The 17,967-nt window shown below is 64.8% G+C and overlaps 2 protein-coding genes across 3 annotated transcripts in view; one reads left to right on the top strand and one right to left on the bottom strand.

Moving 5' to 3' along the window:
- The first annotated feature begins 1,483 nt into the window (after nt 1-1,483).
- Nucleotides 1,484-11,585, top strand: TELO2 (telomere maintenance 2). Its single transcript, XM_080829858.1, has 21 exons — nt 1,484-1,596; nt 2,330-2,665; nt 3,424-3,701; nt 4,742-4,810; nt 5,046-5,193; nt 5,479-5,581; nt 5,794-5,862; nt 5,972-6,113; nt 6,202-6,338; nt 6,741-6,826; nt 7,044-7,145; nt 7,422-7,510; nt 7,683-7,774; nt 7,913-8,029; nt 8,149-8,220; nt 9,216-9,380; nt 9,802-9,893; nt 10,232-10,331; nt 10,459-10,523; nt 10,774-10,889; nt 11,227-11,585. The coding sequence occupies exons 2-21, from the start codon at nt 2,331-2,333 to the stop codon at nt 11,331-11,333; spliced, it is 2,484 nt and encodes an 827-aa protein (XP_080685984.1). The 5' UTR covers nt 1,484-1,596; nt 2,330; the 3' UTR covers nt 11,334-11,585.
- IFT140 (intraflagellar transport 140) overlaps nt 11,555-17,967 on the bottom strand; it is a 72,963-nt gene continuing 66,550 nt past the window's right edge. For both annotated transcript variants that reach the window (XM_080829856.1, XM_080829857.1), the window contains 2 exons: nt 17,400-17,541; nt 11,555-12,377 (listed from right to left, as the gene is read on the bottom strand). In XM_080829856.1, the coding sequence (XP_080685982.1) occupies nt 12,171-12,377; nt 17,400-17,541 (349 nt within the window). In that variant the 3' untranslated portion in view covers nt 11,555-12,170. The remainder of the gene's footprint in view (nt 12,378-17,399; nt 17,542-17,967) is intronic.

Below are 17,967 nucleotides of genomic sequence, written 5' to 3'. Positions count from 1 at the left end.
AGTCTGCTTCTCCCTCTGCCTGTGCGCTCTCTCTCTCTGTCAAATAAATAAAATCTTTGTTGGGGCTCCTGGGTGGCTCAGTGGGTTAAGCCTCTGCCTTCGGCTCAGGTCATGATCCCAGGGTCCTGGAATCGAGCCCCACATCCGGCTCTCTGCTCAGCGGGGACCCTCCTTCCCCCTCTCTCTCTGCCTGCCTCTCTGCCTACTTGTGATCTCTGTCTGTCAGGTAGATAAATAAGATATTTAAAAAAAAAATTGTCCATCAGGCTCAAACGTGAACCTGCCTGGAGCAAAGAGCAAACGCACTTTTCAGACACGTGAAGGCCCGAGAGGTTTGTGTCCCGCTGCAGGAGGCGCCCAGTAGCCTGGCAGGCCTGCCGGCAACACGGGGGTCAAGGCCGAGAGAAGCTGCTGTAGCAAGTGGAGAGCGAGGCTCCAATCCAGGGGCGGCTGGAGCGGAGGCCCGCAGTCCCAGGGGGCGTCCTCCGGGCCTCCGCGCAGCCTGGCCCAGCCCACACCCGCGCCGTCAGCCCCGCTCCGGGCAGCCGGGCCAGCCCCCCGCCGCGCCTCGCCCGCACCTGGGCTGCACCTGCCGCGCACCTGCGCTCCCCGCGCCCGCAGCTGCCCGCTCCCGCGCGCTCTCCCGCCGGCACGCAGGGCGGGAATTCCAACCCCAGACTCCGGAGCCGGCCTCGTTTTCTTTGCGAAGATCTTTTCTGAGAGCGCGCGGGAGCCAGCGCGCGCGCGCCCGCGCGAGCCGGGGACGGGCGTAGGGAGCCAAGGGGAGAATCGAGAGTCTCCAGCGCGCTCGCGGCCGGCCAGCGGGGAGCCGCAGCCGGGGCCCAATCCCACGACCCCGAGGCCACGACCCCGGCCCACACCGAGAGCCCCGCGCTCCACCGGCGGAGCCACGCAGGCGCCCCGCCGTTGTTCCTCTCAGTCTTCGCCATCGTACGCGTCCCGCCCGTACTCCATCGTGCCCCGGACTCGGGAGCGGGACTCTCGGCCTCACTCCCCGCCCCGGAGGGGGGCCTGGGTGCGCAGTGGGCGTTCGGTCGGAGCGCGCGGAGCGAAGGCCCGCCCCCCGGGCGTCCCCTAGGGCAGTCGAGGCCGGACCGGCGCCTCCCGGAGGTCTTCGCAGATCGCACCCGGCGCTGCCCATCGCACGTGCGCCGGCATGAAGAGCCGCGCTTGGAAAGCGGCCACCAAGGAACCGGATTTCGGCCCACGGACACGGCCACCTGCGCCGGCGCCCCCAACGTGGAACGCTCCTCTTCCTGTCGGCTCCGCCCACCCAGGGCCCCGCCCCCGCCAGGCGCAGGCGCAGACGCGGCCGCTCGTCCCCACGCCTCTTCCGCGTCGCCGGCGTAGCGGCAGATTCGTCGCGACCTGCCCCCGGGGACCGGCCCCACAGACCCGGCAAACTCAGCGGCACTTCTGCTGGCGCGCGGGGAGCTCGTGCTCCGCGGCCTCGCGCTCTAGGCCGGGAACCGCGCGCGGAGCTGGGCCTCCGCGGCCGTGGCGAATCGGCGGAGGGTGGCAGCGGCGGGGCGGGCCGTGAGCGTGCCGGGGAGGCTCCGGGACAGGACCGAGCGGGTGCGCGCCCCCCCGAGACCCCCACCCCGTCGGTCCCCAGGCCCGTGCGCGCCCCGAGGCCCCTTCCACGCCCCCCGGAGACCGCCCTCCCGTCCCCCAGGCCCCCTGCCGGCCCCACGAGGCCCCTTCCCGCCACGCCACGATGTGGACTCCGGGCGCACGCTGGGCAAGGGAGCGTTGGGTGGGTTGGTCGCCGGCACAGACCGCGTAGACCCGGCTGAGTGGGGGCGCTTCTTAGGCAGCCTTGTCTAGAGTCTGGGTGCACTGGTGATAGATGCCTACCTAACGGTACTCAACCCTGCAGGGGCCCCCGACCCCCAATACTAGCAGAGATGATTCTGGCTTCTGGGAGAGAAGTGATAGGAGGCCTGTGGTCCAGGGTCCGCCAGCCTCTGCACAGCCCACCTTTGAGTTTGGACTAGCCTCTGCTCTGGGTGCTGCCCTGCACAGATAGGGTGTTGACCAGCATCCCTGGCCTCTACCACCCACTCCCTAGGTGCCAGCAGCACCCCCACTTGTGCCCCAGGGGCACAGTGCCCTACTGTGGAGGGTACCCAGCTGTGAACAACTTGGAAGATGCTGCAGGGGGAGGGTACTGCTGGGCGACAGCAGGGGTGAGGAGAGATGGGGAGGGGGCCGGAGAGTGGGGGTTCTGAGAGCATGTCTGAGACCGGCCCTGCGTGGGTGCCAAGGGCTCCGTGGACTTCTCACGGGCTTGTCCTGTGGCCTCCAGGATGGATCCGGCGCGGTCTGCCGTCCGGCTCACTGTCCGGGAAGCCCTTCACAACCTTTCCACTTCTGAGGATGGCGGCCACATCCTTTCCACCCTGGGGGCCTTGAAGCGGTATCTCCGGGGAGCGGAGAACCCAGCCCTTCCCGGGGAGCAGGAGGAGTTCGCCAGGATGCACTTCTCCGCCGTCCTCAGATGTCTCGTGGGCAGGCTGAGCCCAGGCTGGCTGGGGCTTCTGCCCGATGGCCAGTTGGAGGACCTGTGGGCCAGCTTCTTCCTGGAGGGTCCTGCTGACCAAGCCTTCCTGGTGCTGATGGAGTCCATCGAGGGTGCTGCCGGGTGAGTGGGGTCTGATGATAGGGTCACTTGTAATGTCCGAAGCAGGAGTGTGGCCTGAAAGATTGCAAACCAGCAGGCTGTCGGCTTCTGTGACAATGTGGTGTCCTGAAAGTGAGAGACTAGAACGCGTGCCCCGCAGAGCATCTGAAAATTTAAGGCGGTTTGTGTTAATGTCCTTTGCAGTCCTTGCTCTGGGTCCTGCCACACTGGTGACGGGAGGGAGCATTCCTATCCCGATGGCTTAGGCAGTGGGTTGGCTGCAGGCTGGGGTGACATCGGTAGGCAGTGGGCATCCTCACGGGGCCCTTTGCTTCCCTCCATGGCTCCTTTGCTTCCCTCCATGGCTCTCGGCTCAGCAGTGAGGGCCCCCTGGACCCCGCAGCGCACCTGTGGGGACACCTAGCTCACGGCGGTTCCCAGACTCAGTGTCAGAGCACAAGACCATCCTGCCATGTGGCCGCTGTGCTCTGATGCAGCTGGGTTGCGGGTTGCTGCCGTAAACTGCAGGGACAGCGTGGAGCGGGAGAGGAGAGTGGCAGTGTCCGGTGACTCCACGGTGGGGAATCGGCACTGGGCCCCGCGGGCACTCACGCCCCGCCCGTGACTGGTGGCTTGGCAGTGGGATAGTGGGATTTAGGTCCTCGTGCCAATTGAGCTGCGGGATTATTCGTTTAAGGATGGCTTTTGCTCCCCCTTGGGGCCCGGGATGCAGGGATGGGGGCTCACGGCTCTGCCCCTCACTCCTGCTCTTGCTGCAGCCCGAGTTTCCGTCTGATGAAGGTGGCGCAGCTGCTGGCCAGGTTCCTGAGCACGGGCAGGATGGCCGCTGTGATGGAGGGCCAGTGTCGGCCGCTGGCGGAGCCGGCCTGCCCCCTGCTCCAGGAGACGCTCCTCACCAAGGTGGTGGGCTTGCCCGACCACCTGGGCAACCGTCTGCAGCAGGAGAACCTGGAGGCCTTCCTCCCCCAGAATTACTTCCCTCTGCTCGGCGAGGAGACCGTGCGGGCGCTGCAGGCGGTGGTGGACTCTCTCCGAGGTGCGGCCCCCCGCGTCGTCCTTCCAGCCGTCTTCTTTGGTCACCATCCCGTCCCTCCCTCCCGCCCCTGCCCCCGGCTTCTCACAGCCCCTGGGGACTTGGGATTCTCTGGGCGATGCCAGTGGCAGGTCAGTTGTCTCCTCTTGGATGGCCACCTGCGTGCTGAGCTGCACCCACTTCTTGGCTTATTGACCCTGCCCACGGCGCTGACCTTGATTCCTTTAGCTCCTGGTTGGGCGCACTGGGGAGGCCGTCCGGATGGGGCTGCTCACCGCTGGGGCCTTCGCTGAGCATCTTAAAGACCACATCGCTCGGTCTCCGCTGCTCTAGTCGGGCCTGGTGTCTGTACCACTCGCTGTTCTGCTGTCACAGGGCGCACACAGGATCCCACCAAGACTGTCGTGGGTGCTCTTCCCGCATGCGCTCACGTCGTCCCTGTAGAGGGTGCGGGAGCCAGGGTGAGGCGGGACACGCCTGCATCCTCCCAGCCCACGGGCTCTGTCGGGCTCAGCCAGGCTGCCCGCGCTCCTGCGCCGCGCTGGGAGGAGGCGCCAGCACGCTCTGACTGCGTCTGCTTCTGTGGGGGGGCTGCGTCCGCCTCGTCCTTGTAGGATCTCAGACGCCTCTGTCGAGGTGGCAGGTGCTCCTGTCCGTGGTGCACATCTTGACTGTCTCCCGCTGGGCCCCGCCATCCGGGTGCTTCTGGTGGGTTGGTGGGCCTGTCCTCCCCTTGTCCCCATGACCCGTTTCCTCCCCTCGGTGCCCCCTCCGCCCCGTGCCCCCACACCGGTCTGTACCGCGTGGGCTCATCCCGGGTGATGAAGCAAGCAGGAGCGTGGCAGGCTTACGGGAACTCGCTGGGTGCTTCTAGCTAGAGACGGTGCTCCTGAGAGTTCCGGCGGAACTAGACGGAGAAGAGTGGCGCGTCTACGAGGCAGAGATGCCTGTCCGGAAGCGGGATCTGCTCCTACGCAGTCAGGGGTTGTCTTGCGGTCTCACTGCTGCCCTGCTTTAAAATCCCGCTTTCCTTCTCGTCGCAGGTGGCTGGGACTGCTCCGTCTCCTTCTTGTCTCGGGTGCTCGGGAAAGCCTGCGTCCACGGGAGACAGAGTGAGTGTTCCTGGCCCGGGAGGAGCCACCGCCCCTTCTGGACGTCTCCCCATCCCTCCTGCGGCCGTCCCGAGCAGGGGCGGGCAGCACACTTCCCTCGTGGAGGGCGGTCCCCTCGCCTGGGGAACCTGGGCCTGTTACCCACCCCGCCCCCAGCAGGGGCCGGGCGGGTGGGCCAGTGGACCATGAGTGCGGCACGGCCCCGAGCTCAGGGCCTCCATGTGCGTCCCCTCAGAGGAGATCCTGGGCGTGCTGGTGCCACGGCTGACGGTGCTCAGCGAGGGCAGCTGCCTCTGGCAGAGGGTCTGCTGGCGCCTGGTGGAGAGTGTGCCCGACCGGGCCATGGAGGCTCTGCTCACAGGACTGGTGGAGGTCGCCGCGGGGTAAGGAGCCAGGAGTGCGGGGGGCGGGGACTCCAGGGACGACAAGTGTCCGGTTCTCTCGTGCGTATTCTGAGCTCATGCGGAGAGCTGCTGCCTCCTTCGTCACCCCGACGAGACGTAGCCAGAGCACGGAAGGACATCCTCTGGCGTCGACGCGCTGGGCTGTTCCCGGGGGGAAGGGGCACTGGGCGTGACTCGGAGCTGGGGCATAGGCCCTGGGCCCCCCGTGGTTAGCACGGAGCTGGGGTGCACGCTTTTCCGTCTCCCCCCGATTGGGCCTCACAGGCCCGAAGTCCTCTCGCGGCTGTTGGGGAACCTGGTGATGAAGAGTAAGAAGACCCGGTTCGTGATGACCCGGAAGATCCTGTTCCTCCAGTACCGGTACTCGGTGAGCCTGTGGCGCGGGTGTGGGCTGAGGGCCACCAGGGGGCCCTGAAGTGACCGCGGCAGGTGGAGCTGAGCTCAGTCACCCCGAAAACACTGCTGAGCCTCAGCCCAGCCCCGCTTCTGCTCGGGGACCCCTGGGCGGACGGTCCTCAGCCTGTCACGTGGGTAGCTGATGTCTGCCCGGCAGACAGTGACGCCCGGCCCGTGTCCCAGACACCCACGCTGCAGAGCCTGCTGGGGTACTTGGCCATGGACAGCCAGCGGCGCCCGCTCCTCGTGCAGGTATGCGTGGTACCCCCACCCCCGGCGCTGTGGTCCGGGCCAGAGGTGCCAGCGAGAGCTCCTCCTGGCTGGCGGCGGGGCTGTCTGACGGCGCCGTGCCGCCCGCCAGCTGCTGAGGGAGCTCCTGGAGACGTGGGGCAGCAGCAGTGCCGTGCGCCACGCGCCCCTCCCGCAGCAGCGCTACGTCAGCGCGGCCCTGCTCATCTGCCTGGCGCACCTGGGGGAGGCCGAGCTCCGGGACAGCCGAGACGGTGAGCAGGCGGCCAGGCGCCCCGTCCCATCCCCGGGCCTGGCCCCACACGCCCCTGGCGCTCAGCCTGTGGCCGTCGGTGCTTCCAGAGCTGCTGGCGAGTCTCATGGCGGGAGTGAAGAACCGTCTGGACAGCAGCCTGCCTGCCGTGCGCCGTCTGGGCATGATCGTGGCCGAGGTGGCCAGCGCCCGGATCCGCCCCGAGGGGCCTCGCCTGAGGTTCCAGGTGAGCAAGGGCCGCGCCCTGGGTGTTTCCCCGTCCCCATGTCACCTCACCTTCCCGGGTCTGGGTCCACGGATCTGCGTGCTGGTGTGGAGTTGAGGGCCGCGACCCCGAGGGGAGGGGGATAGCCCCCGAGAGGCTGCCTTAACACTTGCCCCCCGGAGGACTCCCTGGGGCATCTGGAAGCGTCCTCTCTGGACACGCTTAGGCACGGTGGACAGGCGTCCCTCCCCTCCACCTCTGCAGTCCCCGGGATGTCCTCGGGGACGCCAGCTACTCCGGAAGGTGGGCTGCCCGCTGCCCTGCGGAGACTTGCACGGTTGTGGGCGGTGATGGAGGCTCCCGGGGCCACGGGCCGCCCCTCCGGCGCCCTCCCCTGCCGCCTCCAGCCTGTGCGCATTACAGTATGAAGAGGACGAGCTGAGCCGCGAGCTACTGGCCCTGGCGGCGCCCCTGCCTGGGGCTGACAGCCCCGCGGAGGCGGAGGCGAGGTGAGGGTCTCCGTGCCCCGTGGTGCCCGAGCTCTGGGCATGGTTGGCTGGGCAGGGCCCGTTCCCACACACGTATTACTTTCTTACCTCGTCATGCTGGACTGCACTTGCGGAGACACGAGGAAAGAAGGGCAGGGTGGCGGCAGGGAGAGCACTTCCCGGGCGAGGCGGCTTCCGGGTGGGGCCTTCCTAAGGGTTCCTTCTTTGTTCTCCGAAGCCCTGGTGTGGCTCCAGCGCCTGCAGAGACCCCTGACGGAGGGAGCGCGGATGGTGGTGCCCCCCAGGCCCGGCCGGAGGGCTCGGGCTCTGACCTGGACAGGTAGGGGCTGGTCTCAGGTGGAAACTGCAGAGGTGGGGGGCAGCTCTGTGCTGGCGTCAGAGCCCTACACACGTGCGCGTGGGAGCAGCGACCCGTGCTGTCTGGAGGTCTTGGATCAGCCTCGCAGCACCGCTCTCCTGGGGTGCCCTAGTAGGAGAACCTGTTACTGCTGAGGCTTCGGGGACCAGGGGTGAGTGCCGGTGGCTCAGGCGCACGGCCCGCCTGTTGCCTGCTCCGGGGTGACGGGCTGGCCCTGTGGTCTCTGCCGCTTCCCAGTGATGACGAGCTTGTCCCGTATGACATGTCGGGGGACCAAGAGCTAAAGAGTGGGAAGGCGCCTGCCTACGTCCGGGACTGCGTGGAAGGTGGGCCTTTTCCCCACCGGGAGCCCCGCCCTGGGGGGCTGAACCGTGGGAAGGGCCCTGCCCGGGTCCCAGGACTTTTCTGCTTCCGCGCTGCGCCCAGACTCTGGCTGTAGGCTCCGCCTCACGTGAGGTCAGGGCTGAGGACCAACGCTGGCCCATCTGTTCTGTGTAGCCCTGACCTCGTCTGAGGACTGGGAGCGCTGGGAGGCGGCCCTGCGAGCCCTCGAGGGGCTGATTCTCAGGAGCCCGGCTGCTGCTCGTGAGGTGAGCGGGGCAGGTGATGTCGAGGGCGGGGTACGTGTCTGCCCAGGAGGCCCGCGCACGGCTGGGATGGGGAGGCGGAGGGCTGCGGGGGCCCAGAGCAGGTGGGGGGCTGAGGCGCGCCAACCCCTGTGCGCGCAGGTGAGCGTGGAGCTGGCCAAGGTGCTCCTGCACCTGGAGGAGAAGACGAGCGTGGTGGGCTTTGAGGGGCTGCGCCAGCGAGCCCTGGTGGCTGTCGTGGTCACAGACCCGGCCCCGGTGAGTCACAGGGGTGGGGCGGGGTGGGGGGTGCTGTGCTCCCGCCGCACAGGCAGCATCTGCGCGGGGGCCCTAGCCCTGGGTGGCGGCCCCAGCGGCCTCTCATGTGCCCGGCTTAGGTAGCAGAGTATCTGACCTCACAGTTCTACGCCGTCAACTTCAGCCTCCGGCAGCGCATGGACATCCTGGACGTAAGTGCCCGCGCCCTCTGTCCGCTCGTCAGGCCCAGGATGCCCTCAGGAAGGGCGGGGAGCACGTACTTGCCAAAAGCTACCTGACCAGGACCTTCCCAGCTCCCTTGTGGCTGGACCGGAGGGGCTGGGACCGGCACACGCCTGGGGCTTTCTTGGCAGCACGTGGGATTAGGTGGAGGCCGCGCCGTTTATCTTAGACAAAAGCTTTACTGAGAGACAATTCTGTGCAGCACTTCTCGTCTGGTCTTCAGGTGAGCAAATGGGGTGTGTGCATACCACGGTCCGCTACTCGGCCTCACGAGGAAAGCAGTTCTAATGGCCGCCGTGGTGCAGAGGCACCTACCGGCCACAGTGGTCGGCGGGAAAGCTGGTCTGGGAGGAGGGGCTGTGGGATGTCACCTCCGTGAGGGCCAGGGGTCCGAATCAGATAGGAATTCTGGTGGTGGTGGTGGCCAGGCGACGTGAGCTCACTGGCCCTGCACTGCATAGTCACCACGGTCGTGGCTCTGAGCAGGTCACCATCTCTGTGCTGGCCGCTCGGTGGCATTTGGTGCCTTCGCAGTGGCGTGTGACCTTCGGCATCCTGTGTCACCCTCAGAGGAATGGCCATTAGCATGCCCTGCCCGGCCTGGGGCCTGCCAGCACCAGGCTGCCCTCTGTGGCCTTGACTGCTGGGGCGTCCTGCATGGGTTCCGGGGCCCATCCGTGTGCCGTATGGGTCAGAGCCTCATTCTTTTTCCCGGGTGTCTGGGCGCCAGATGGGACGAGGTTCTGGCATAGAAGGGGCTCTGGGTGCGGAGCAAGGCCACCGGGCTGTTGCCAGGGAGCGCGTCCGGCTTTCCCTCCTGTCCCCGACATGTGCAGTGATGCTGGGATACTCAGAACGACGTTTCGTGTGGCCCCAAGTGTCCTCTAGCACAGCTTGTGGGGGCCAACGGCGCACAGGGCTCGAGGGCACTCAGTTTACTTTGGGGGTTTTCCCTCTTCTCTAGGTCCTGACTCTGGCTGCCCAGGAGCTGTCTCGGCCTGGGCGCCTCCCCAAGACTCCCCAGTACGGCTCCCCGAGTCCCGGCTCCCAGCCCAGCAGCACCCCGGCTCCCGCCTGGCGGGTGGTCGTGGAGGAACGGATCAGAAGCAAGACCCGGCGGTTCTCTCAGGTTAGCCGCGACCCGGGCCGGGTCCTCGTGGGCGGGACCCAAGTAGGTGCTGAGTGGTCCGGGGCCTCTAGGCACTGCCGACACGGAGGTGCGGGGGGTGGCAGCTGATTCAGGACCGGGACAGCGCCAGCGCCAGCGCTCTGTGACAGGAGTCTGTGGTACAAACTGAGTGACGGACACGTGCTGTTGGGCATCCAAGTGACGTGGTTTTAAAACGGGACCGTGACATGCTTGCGAAGACAGCCCGAGCAATCCTGCGTCAGCAAGAAGGGACCTGGCGTGTGCTGAGCCATTGGGTCCCTTGGGTGGGGGCTGTCACGGGGCAGGAGCTGCCCCCCCCCACAGCGCACAGGACAGCTCCTACAGCGGGAGTCCGGCATGGGGGAGGGGCGGTGGCACCTCGAGCGCCTTCTGTTCGCAGGGCTCTGCCCGGCAGGGACCGGACGCTCGCCCCAACGAATTCAACTTGGTGGCTGGCTATTTCTTTTTCCCACTCCTGCGGCACTTTGACAGGTGAGCGGGACGTCTGCAGACCCTCAGGGACAGGAGGCTTCCCAGCGTGGGGTCTGCGGTCCTCCAGCAGGGAGGCAACCTGGGCTGGGGCCGTGTGCAGCTCCATGAGGCGTCCTGTGTGCCGGTCTCCCAGGTGCTGGGTTCCGGCGGGCGGGGCTGGAGCCAGCTCTGGTGCCTCGACGCCCCCCCGCTTGCTCTGCACCTGCCCAGCGCCTTCCCCTCATGACTCTGAGTGCCGCCTGTGACAGGCGACGAGGAGGAGCCTCCGGGGCCCCGTGTGTCCCTCGGTGGCCCAGGGGTTTGGGGAGCCTGCTCGGTCACTGGATTCTGTGTTTTAGGCCTCTGGTGACCTTTGACCTTTTGGGAGAGGACCAGCTGGTTCTCGGGAGATTGGTCCATACCTTAGGGGCCCTGATGTACCTGGCGGTGAACACCACGGTGAGTGGGAGGTGGCAGCTGGTGGCTGTCCCCACAGAGGGCCTCGCCTTGGATCCAAGCACATGGTCAGAGGTGGGCACTGCTTCTGGCTGCCGGGGCCCCTGCCCACTGGTCTGTGCGGTTCCAGGTGGCTGCGGCCATGGGCAAGGCCCTCCTGGAGTTTGTGTGGACCCTTCGCTTCCATGCTGATGCGTGAGTGGCCGTGGGGTTGAGGGCAGGGGTCCCGCGCGGACACAGAGACGGGGTTCCGTGTCCCGCCGTGACGGGGACAGGCGGAGGTGGGGGGTGGTCCTAGCTTGGCCTGACCCTTTCTAAGCAGGCAGGGGCAGGAGGGGGTCGAGCGTGCTTTGGTTGCCCGTGGGTCTGCCGTACCCCGAGCCTCCTCCGGGTCTCCCTGGCCCGGGGTTCCGTCGGGACTCCGCCTTCTGGCCTCCCTCGGCAGCTACGTGCGCCGGGGCCTCCTGTCTGCGGTCTCCTCCGTCCTGCTCAGCGTTCCGGCCGCGCGGCTGCTGGCTGACCTGCCTGAGGAGCTGCTGGAAGCCCGGCCCTGGCTGGCAGGTGAGCGCCAGCCCCCGACACGGCGCGGCTCTGGGCCTCGTGCTCCGCGTTCGGCGGTGTCCCGTGTCCCGGGACGGGTCCCGTGGAGACAGTGGGGTCTGTTCCGTCCCGCTGCCTCCCTGCCACCATCGCCCCAGGAGAGCGGGGCCTACCCCAATGCGGGGCCGGGGTAGAGGCCTCTGCCGGGCTCTGAGGTGCTGCTGTCTCGTGGGGAGGGTTGGGGGGGGATGGCCGGGCCCCACGGGGGCTTGTGCAGCAAGACTTCCCTGAGAGGAGACCGCGGGGGGCTGGCGCGCGCAGCCGGCTGACGCTGCCGCCGCGCGTGCTCTCTTGGCAGACGTGGCGGAGCGGGACCCTGACGAGGACTGCCGGCTGCTGGCGGTGAGGGCGCTGCTGCTTCTGGAGAAGCTCAGAGATGCACTCGTCCCGCCGGCTCCTCCGTAGCCCGCCCGCCGTGGCTGGCCCGGCCTGCCCCCATGCCCCGCCAGCCGTCCACGCGGGCCCTGGGGTGCTGCCCCCACGGACAGGGGCACCTGCACATGGGCCGGGGGTCCCGAGGAGGGAGGGAGTTGCTGGGGCCCCCGCGGGCTGGTTCTCAACCTGTCCCCACGCCCCTTCCTCACCTGAACACACAAGACTTTAAAAAAAACTACAAGAAGAAAGAATAAAAAGGAACCGCAGGTGTTCAAGCCCGTGACGCATGGCTCTCACTGCTCGGGCGGGGTCCGCAGTGCTCCTTGGGCCCTACCGCAGAAGGAGCTGGGGGTGGGAGGGCCTAAGGTCGTCTGTCCTGCACGGACACGCCCCAAGGCCGGCCCCTCACCGCGGGAGCTGGTGACAGAGCTGTGTGGGGCTGCCTCCCGGAAGGAACCCGCCCCACACTGGCCACCGTGTCACCTGGGCAAGGCCACCCCCATGTCCATCCCAGTGGACACCAGGCCCCACAGTCAGGGACGGTGTGTCCTGTTGGAAACATTCAGTCGTGCTCTCGGGCGACTCCCCTGCATGCTAGGATGAGGCACGGTGAGTATACGGACAGGCACAGTCCTTCGAGTGCTAGCATTTCAGGCTTTACAATCTGTACTTGGGAGACTGTTATGGGAAAAAATGAGCCAACTCCCCGGTAAAGGGACCGCGGGGGCCAGGAGTGCTGGAGGACACACGCTGGCCCCTTCTAAGCAGGACGGCCAGTGCCCTGGAGCGTCAAACACCAGTCTTCATCTCAACAAGGCTCCCGCTACCAACCCCGGAAGGTTCCAGAGGAGCTCGCAGCAGCGGCTGTCAGGGCTCGCTCTCCACCTCCTCCAGCACCTCCTCGTCTACGTCCTTGCGGTCGTCCACGCTGCTGTGGTAGACGTGCTCCGGCGCGGTGCGCACCAGGGGGAGGCCCAGGCCCTGGTACACGGCATCCACGGTCCGCTGGCTCACGTAGTAGGACATGTTGGCAGGCGGCACCCGCTTCCGCATCTCCTCCAGGTACCTGTAGGCCTGGGTCGGGACAGCAATCACCGGTTTAGTCAGCGGCACAGACCGAAACGCCCACCCCTCAAGTCCGCGGCCCCGAGTTTCTGGTCACCTGCCCCCGCCTTCACGGGAGGGGCCTGGGGACAACTGTCTAACCACGCAGCCGCTCCAAGGGCTGGCCGTGTCCAAAGTCCGGGCTCTGACCGCTGTCGGCTGTGGGCAGCTCTCCCAGCTGCGCAGGAAGTTCCCGGGAGCAGCTGGGGGTCGGGGACTTGGGTGTTTGGGGGCTCCCTGGAGGAGACCTGAGGGAAGGAGCTGTTCCCGCTGGATTCTGCTCCTTGGGCAGGCGCCGGACATGCCATCTGTCTGGTTCCCTCTGACCGAGCCGCAAATCTACCCCAGCTCGCTGAGCCTCTCATTTGTACGATTCTCAGTCGTAAGCCAGTAAACCACGGAACGCTCAGTGGTTTTCCTGTGGAACATCCTCTGGTTCTGCCAGTGGGAGTATGTGGGAGAGCCGGGGTGGACGGGTCTGAGCCTCCCACAGACCACCACACTCATACCTGCCTGCGTCTGCTCACACCTGTCCACACCCGCCCACGCCTGCTCACACCTGTCTATACCAGGCCTGTCGACGCCTGCTCACACCTGTCCATGCCTGCCCACACCTGCCTGTGCCTGCCCACTCCTGTCCATACCTGCCAACGCCTGCCTACGCCTGCTCACATCTCCCTACGCCTGCCCACACCTGCCTACCCTTGCCCATGCCTGCCCACACCTGCTATGCAGGCTCACACCTGCCTACACCCATCTACACCTGCCCACACCTGTCCACGCTGGCCCACACCTGCTATGCAGGCTCACACCTGCCCATGCCTGTCCATACATGCCTACACCCGCTGTGCAGGCTCACACCTGTCCACACCTGCCCACGCCTATCCGCACGTGCCTACACCTGCTATGCAGGCTCACACATGCCTACACTTGCCCATGCCTGCCCATACCTGCTGTGCAGGCTCACACCTGCCTATACTCACCCATGTGTCCACACATGCCTGTGCCCGCACCTGTCCACGCCTGCTGTGCCTGCCGGCACCTAAGCACGAGGTGGCTTCTAACGCTTGCCACCAAGGTACGCTTTCTGTCAGTTCAGATGTGACCAAAACTTCCAGGAGCTTAAAACTTTTTTAAAATTAGGAATGATCAGATCTTAGTGTTTCTTTTTTAAAGATTTTATTTATTTACTTTGAGAGAGTGCATGAGCACGAGCAGGGGAAGCTGCAGGCAGAGGGGAGCAGGCTCGACGCGGGGCTCCGTCCCCGTTGCCTGGGATCATGGCCTGAGCTGAGGCAGATGCCCAACAACCGGGTGACCCAGGCGCCCCAGATCTTAGTATTTCTTTAAAGATGGTAAAATTTCCAGAGCAATTTTAATTTGGGTGGATAGAACTAAGACATAAAAACTAGACATAAAGGGGCGCCTGGGTGGCTCAGTCGGTTAAGTCGGTTCAGGTCACGATCTCAGGGTCCTGAGACTGAGCCCCACCGTGGGCTCCCTGCTCAGCGGGGAGCCTGCTTCTCCCTCTCCCCCTGCTGCTGCCCTGCTTGTGTTCTCTTGCTCTGTCAAAGAAGTAAACAAAATCTTAAAAAAAAGAGATAAAGATGAAAATAGAAAAGTAAGCGGTGCTTGTTGGAGGAACGTACGCCTGGCAGAGTGCAAGTCCCAGGTGTTCTCAGGCGAGGCGGGGAGACCCCCCCATAGGAGGCGACCGCCTGCTGTGAGCCAGGCGCTGTGCTGGGCGCCGGGACCCAGGTACAAAGCAGGGTTTGGAGCTCTGGTGACTAGAGAGAATTCAGGGGTGGGGTCCAGAAGCAAGGGGCCGGTGGAGACCACAGGTGTGGACAGGCGTGGGCAGGTTAGGCGTGTGTGGTGCAGGGTGGTGCCCCTTCTGCGTGTAGAGCCGGCTTCTCAAAGGGCAAGGCGGCCAGTTCCACAAGGAAGGCGCGGCCACCAGACCCAGATGGACGGTGACGAAGAGAAGTACTCCAGGCCGTCCAGGCCGAAGAGGACTCCAGCTGTGCAGGGTCAGGAGCGTCAGGCCTCGGCTCTGGTGCGGCAGCTCTGGCGATACGAGCGCGAGGGGACAGTGGGAGACACGGAGCAGGGATAGGGGCTTTCTTTCCCCACCAGAGGACGCCTGGCCTGCCTACCCCTCGCCACTCACAGGTCTGTTTCTTCTAAGTGAAGGTTGCTAAATGCCATGGGCTCCAAACAAGGGTTGAGATAGCAAAGAATCTGGTGAAATCACAAAGAGTGATTTTTCTATTAGTGTTGAGCGAGCAAACAGTCTGAGTTCAATTTTGTGTTTCTTCTCCAAAATAGAAGGAAACCCGCTGAGAGATTTGGAGGCACGTCCTCCTGACAGCAGAGGGTCAGTGAGTGGACATGGGAGGGGACCAAGAGGGGGCGAGCAGCAGGCCAGGGAGCGAAGTGTCACTCGCGGTGCTGACCCGTGGGCTACGGCACCACGCACGGGCCGCAGTCCCAGGCACCCTGGAGGCCAAGGCCCAGTGCCGCCGGCCTGGCTCACTAGCCATATTTCTGGAACTGACTCATCATTAGGTGCTTTACAAGCGCTCGGGAGAAGGTGAGAGGCTCCCTGAGGCCGACCTAGCCTCTCCAGGAACCATCTACTCTGAAACGGGGGGGCGCCCACGATGCCCTTGAAATGAAAACTGCAGGCAGTGGGGGGGGGGGCTCCTTACATTGGTAACAAGAGGATGGTGAACACGGAGAGAGGCTTCTGGTGGGGGCAGAGGGAGGGTCACAGACCAGCCCTCCCCCACGCAGGGCCACGCCGCTGCTGGGAAGCAGGGGGGGCGGTGCGGGGAGTTCCTGCTCCCCGTAGCTCCTGCCTGAAGGGAGGCCCAGTCAGGGGCTGCTGGGGGGAGCTGACTGGCACATAGAAAACCCACCCGTACAGGCTTGAAGAACCAGAATCAGAACTAGGGTCAATCAGAGCAGCCGGAAATGAGGAGACGTCGGAAGAGAGAGTCCCAGAGGGGAGCCCGCGCCTGGGAACGGACGCTGCTCTCCGCTCCACTCGGCGCGCTGCATGCGGGGGGACCGGGGCCGACTTCGAGCCTAGCCCAAGCTAAAAGACGGAGCGGCGACTCCCACTGCTGCCCGCCGTGGGGGAGAGCTAAGCCCCTGAGATGAGTGAGAAGGTGCTGGAAGGAAGAAAGGAAGAGGAAACGAGCAAGCACACTCTTTGGAGGAACGTAACAGAACCGGCTCTGCTGGTTTAGCCACGGTGTCTGGGACAGAAAAGGATCGCTGGACCTGAGACGCCACAGGAAGACGTGAGCCACCCTGAGACAGGCCGAACGACGGAGACCAACTGGACGCAATCCAGAGGCTAGCAGGGGGCAAACTGTGATGCCAGGCGACCTGGTGGGGCAGGAGCAGCGTTGGAGTAGACGCTGCACGAGACGGGTGAACTCGAAGCAACAGCAAAAGCAACTGCCAAAAACGAAAATCGGGGGAAATTCTGGGTAAAAAAGGGGGGGAAGAGAATCAGTTGAGCTAGGAGACGGTCTACACAAGCAACTGGCGTTCCGGTGGGAGGGGAGAGAGGGATGAGAGGGAATGTCCCGCAGACGGGAGAAAAGGCTGCCAGGTCGTCCGCTGGCCCAGGAAAGGCGCGTAGGATTCAGAGGCCGCGACCAACGTAAGGCGACAAAGCTGGACAAGATGCGGGGCAGGACGTGGGCACTCCGAGGAGGACATGAGCCTACAAGAAGGCACTCCACGCCGCCAGCCACGGAGAGAAGGCGCCCATAAACCGCGAGACACGGCCCCGCAGTGCCGGAGCGGCGGCACCGAGGGCCCGCACCGCGCGGGCAGAGATGGGGAAGCACACCTGTGCGGGCCGCGCAGGTGCCCGGGGCCCCATCTGTGTTTGTCAGTGCGACTCGCGGGGGGCTGTGGTTGCTCAGGCCTGGGGATGTTCCGGTGCAGGCCCAGGTGGCCTGAGACCGTCCGAGGGCCCCGCCTCTCCCCTGCATACGGGTGCGGGGCTGGATCCGCTTCATGGACTCCAGCTAAAAACCCACCCACCAAAATGACAGCAGGGGCAGAAACGGAGAGTCCATCCCGGTGGCCTCCACGACATTAAAGAGACCTGGAAATGTGTAAAACACGCCTACTTTTCCCACTCGATTTCTCTGTTTTGGAAAATACAAAAATATAAAGGTTTTTTAATGGAAATGTTATTTATGTCAACATGTGGTGGGTTTATTTTATCTTTCAGTGGCTTAGTTTTATTCTCTGACACAATAGACAGCGTCAGGTCGCCCCACACAGAGAACTTCCCAGTGCAAGGGGGTCCTGAGACCAAAATGTTTGGGAACCGCTCTACCGAAATCCTTGCACAGAGAAACCTCCAGGCCCGGCTCGGCTCAGTCACGCACTCGATCAAACACCGAAGGAGGAAGCTCCCCAGTGTTACATGAACCCTTTCAGAGAACACAGGAGGTGGCCAGAGCATGTGGCCCAAAGAACCTTGACACCAACCACGAAAACAGAGCACAGAAGAGAAACTAAAAGAAAGTCAGGCAGTTTCTGAAAATGAGAAATGCGCTAGCCGTGCGACCTCGCCGTCCTGCCCTGAGGTGTCCAGCCCAGTATCCGCGAACAAGGGGGAAGGGCAGGACGTGTGCCGTGCCGTTCACATATCGCCCAGAAATATACCCATTTCGTGTGTGAAACATCAAATAGAAAGAAGACATGCAAATAGAACGAATAAACAAACGTGGCAAAATGCCGAGAACTGCGGAATCTGGTAAAGGTACCTGTAGGTTCTATCATTCTTGTGAATGTCTCAGTTTGAAATTATTTCAAAAGAAGAAAAACGGCTGAAAGGACAAATACAGAGAAGCACCTCTTCACCGTGAGCTCCCAGCCCCCTGGGGCTGAGAGGCTGGGGACGCCAGCGGCAGGGCCCCCCCCCCCCCAGGCTCTCCCCGGGCCCCGCGAGGGCCTCACCGTCTGGAAGTCCTCGGCCTGCAGGTAGTGCTGCACCAGGAAGCCGCAGACGTCCCCGACGCGGATGGTGCCGTCCAGCTCGGGCTCCTCCAGCAGCAGCTCGCACTGCCGGACCGCCTCTTTGGGGTCCTCGGCGTACGTCCTGCCGAGAGCGGAGCCGGTGGAGCCCGAGCCCAGAACCCCGCCACGGGTCAGGGGCTGCGGGGCTCCTGGCATTCGCGGGATGGAACTTTCGTGAAGTCAGCTCCCGTGAATTAAACACATGCTCTAATGACTTCCTTCACGAACTCACTGATTCACTTGATAAAAACTTCCTGGTCGCTCGCAGTCCTGGTACCGCGCTAGACTCAGCCTGTCACCCCCGTCCCTGCTGGTTACCAGTCTGGAGGGGGCACCGTGACGCAGGGGGCACATGGGGCAGGGGGGTGAGCATGAGCAAAGGCCAGCGCAGGGACGCGCTCCACAGGGCACACGCGGGTCTGCCGCAGAGCAGCGTGCGAGCCGGGGAGGGTCCCAGGGGAGGGACCCAGCAAGCCTTGGTCCCGGGCCGGGACTGCAGTCACGGGGG

This window comes from Martes martes (assembly GCF_963455335.1).
Source record: "Martes martes genome assembly, chromosome: 18".
NCBI classification, from domain to species: Eukaryota; Metazoa; Chordata; class Mammalia; order Carnivora; family Mustelidae; genus Martes; species Martes martes.
Note: the sequence above shows the minus strand (reverse complement) of the source record. Positions and strands in the feature narration are given on the sequence as shown.

Bases quoted from the DNA above. Each gene is read 5' to 3' on its own strand.
- TELO2 (XM_080829858.1), top strand. From the start codon at position 2,331: ATGGATCCGGCGCGGTCTGCCGTCCGGCTCACTGTCCGGGAAGCCCTT. The intron at 5,194-5,478 runs GTAAGGAGCCAG...TGGGCCTCACAG, and splicing joins CTGGTGGAGGTCGCCGCGGG to GCCCGAAGTCCTCTCGCGGC. The intron at 10,332-10,458 runs GTGAGTGGGAGG...GTGCGGTTCCAG, and splicing joins ACCTGGCGGTGAACACCACG to GTGGCTGCGGCCATGGGCAA.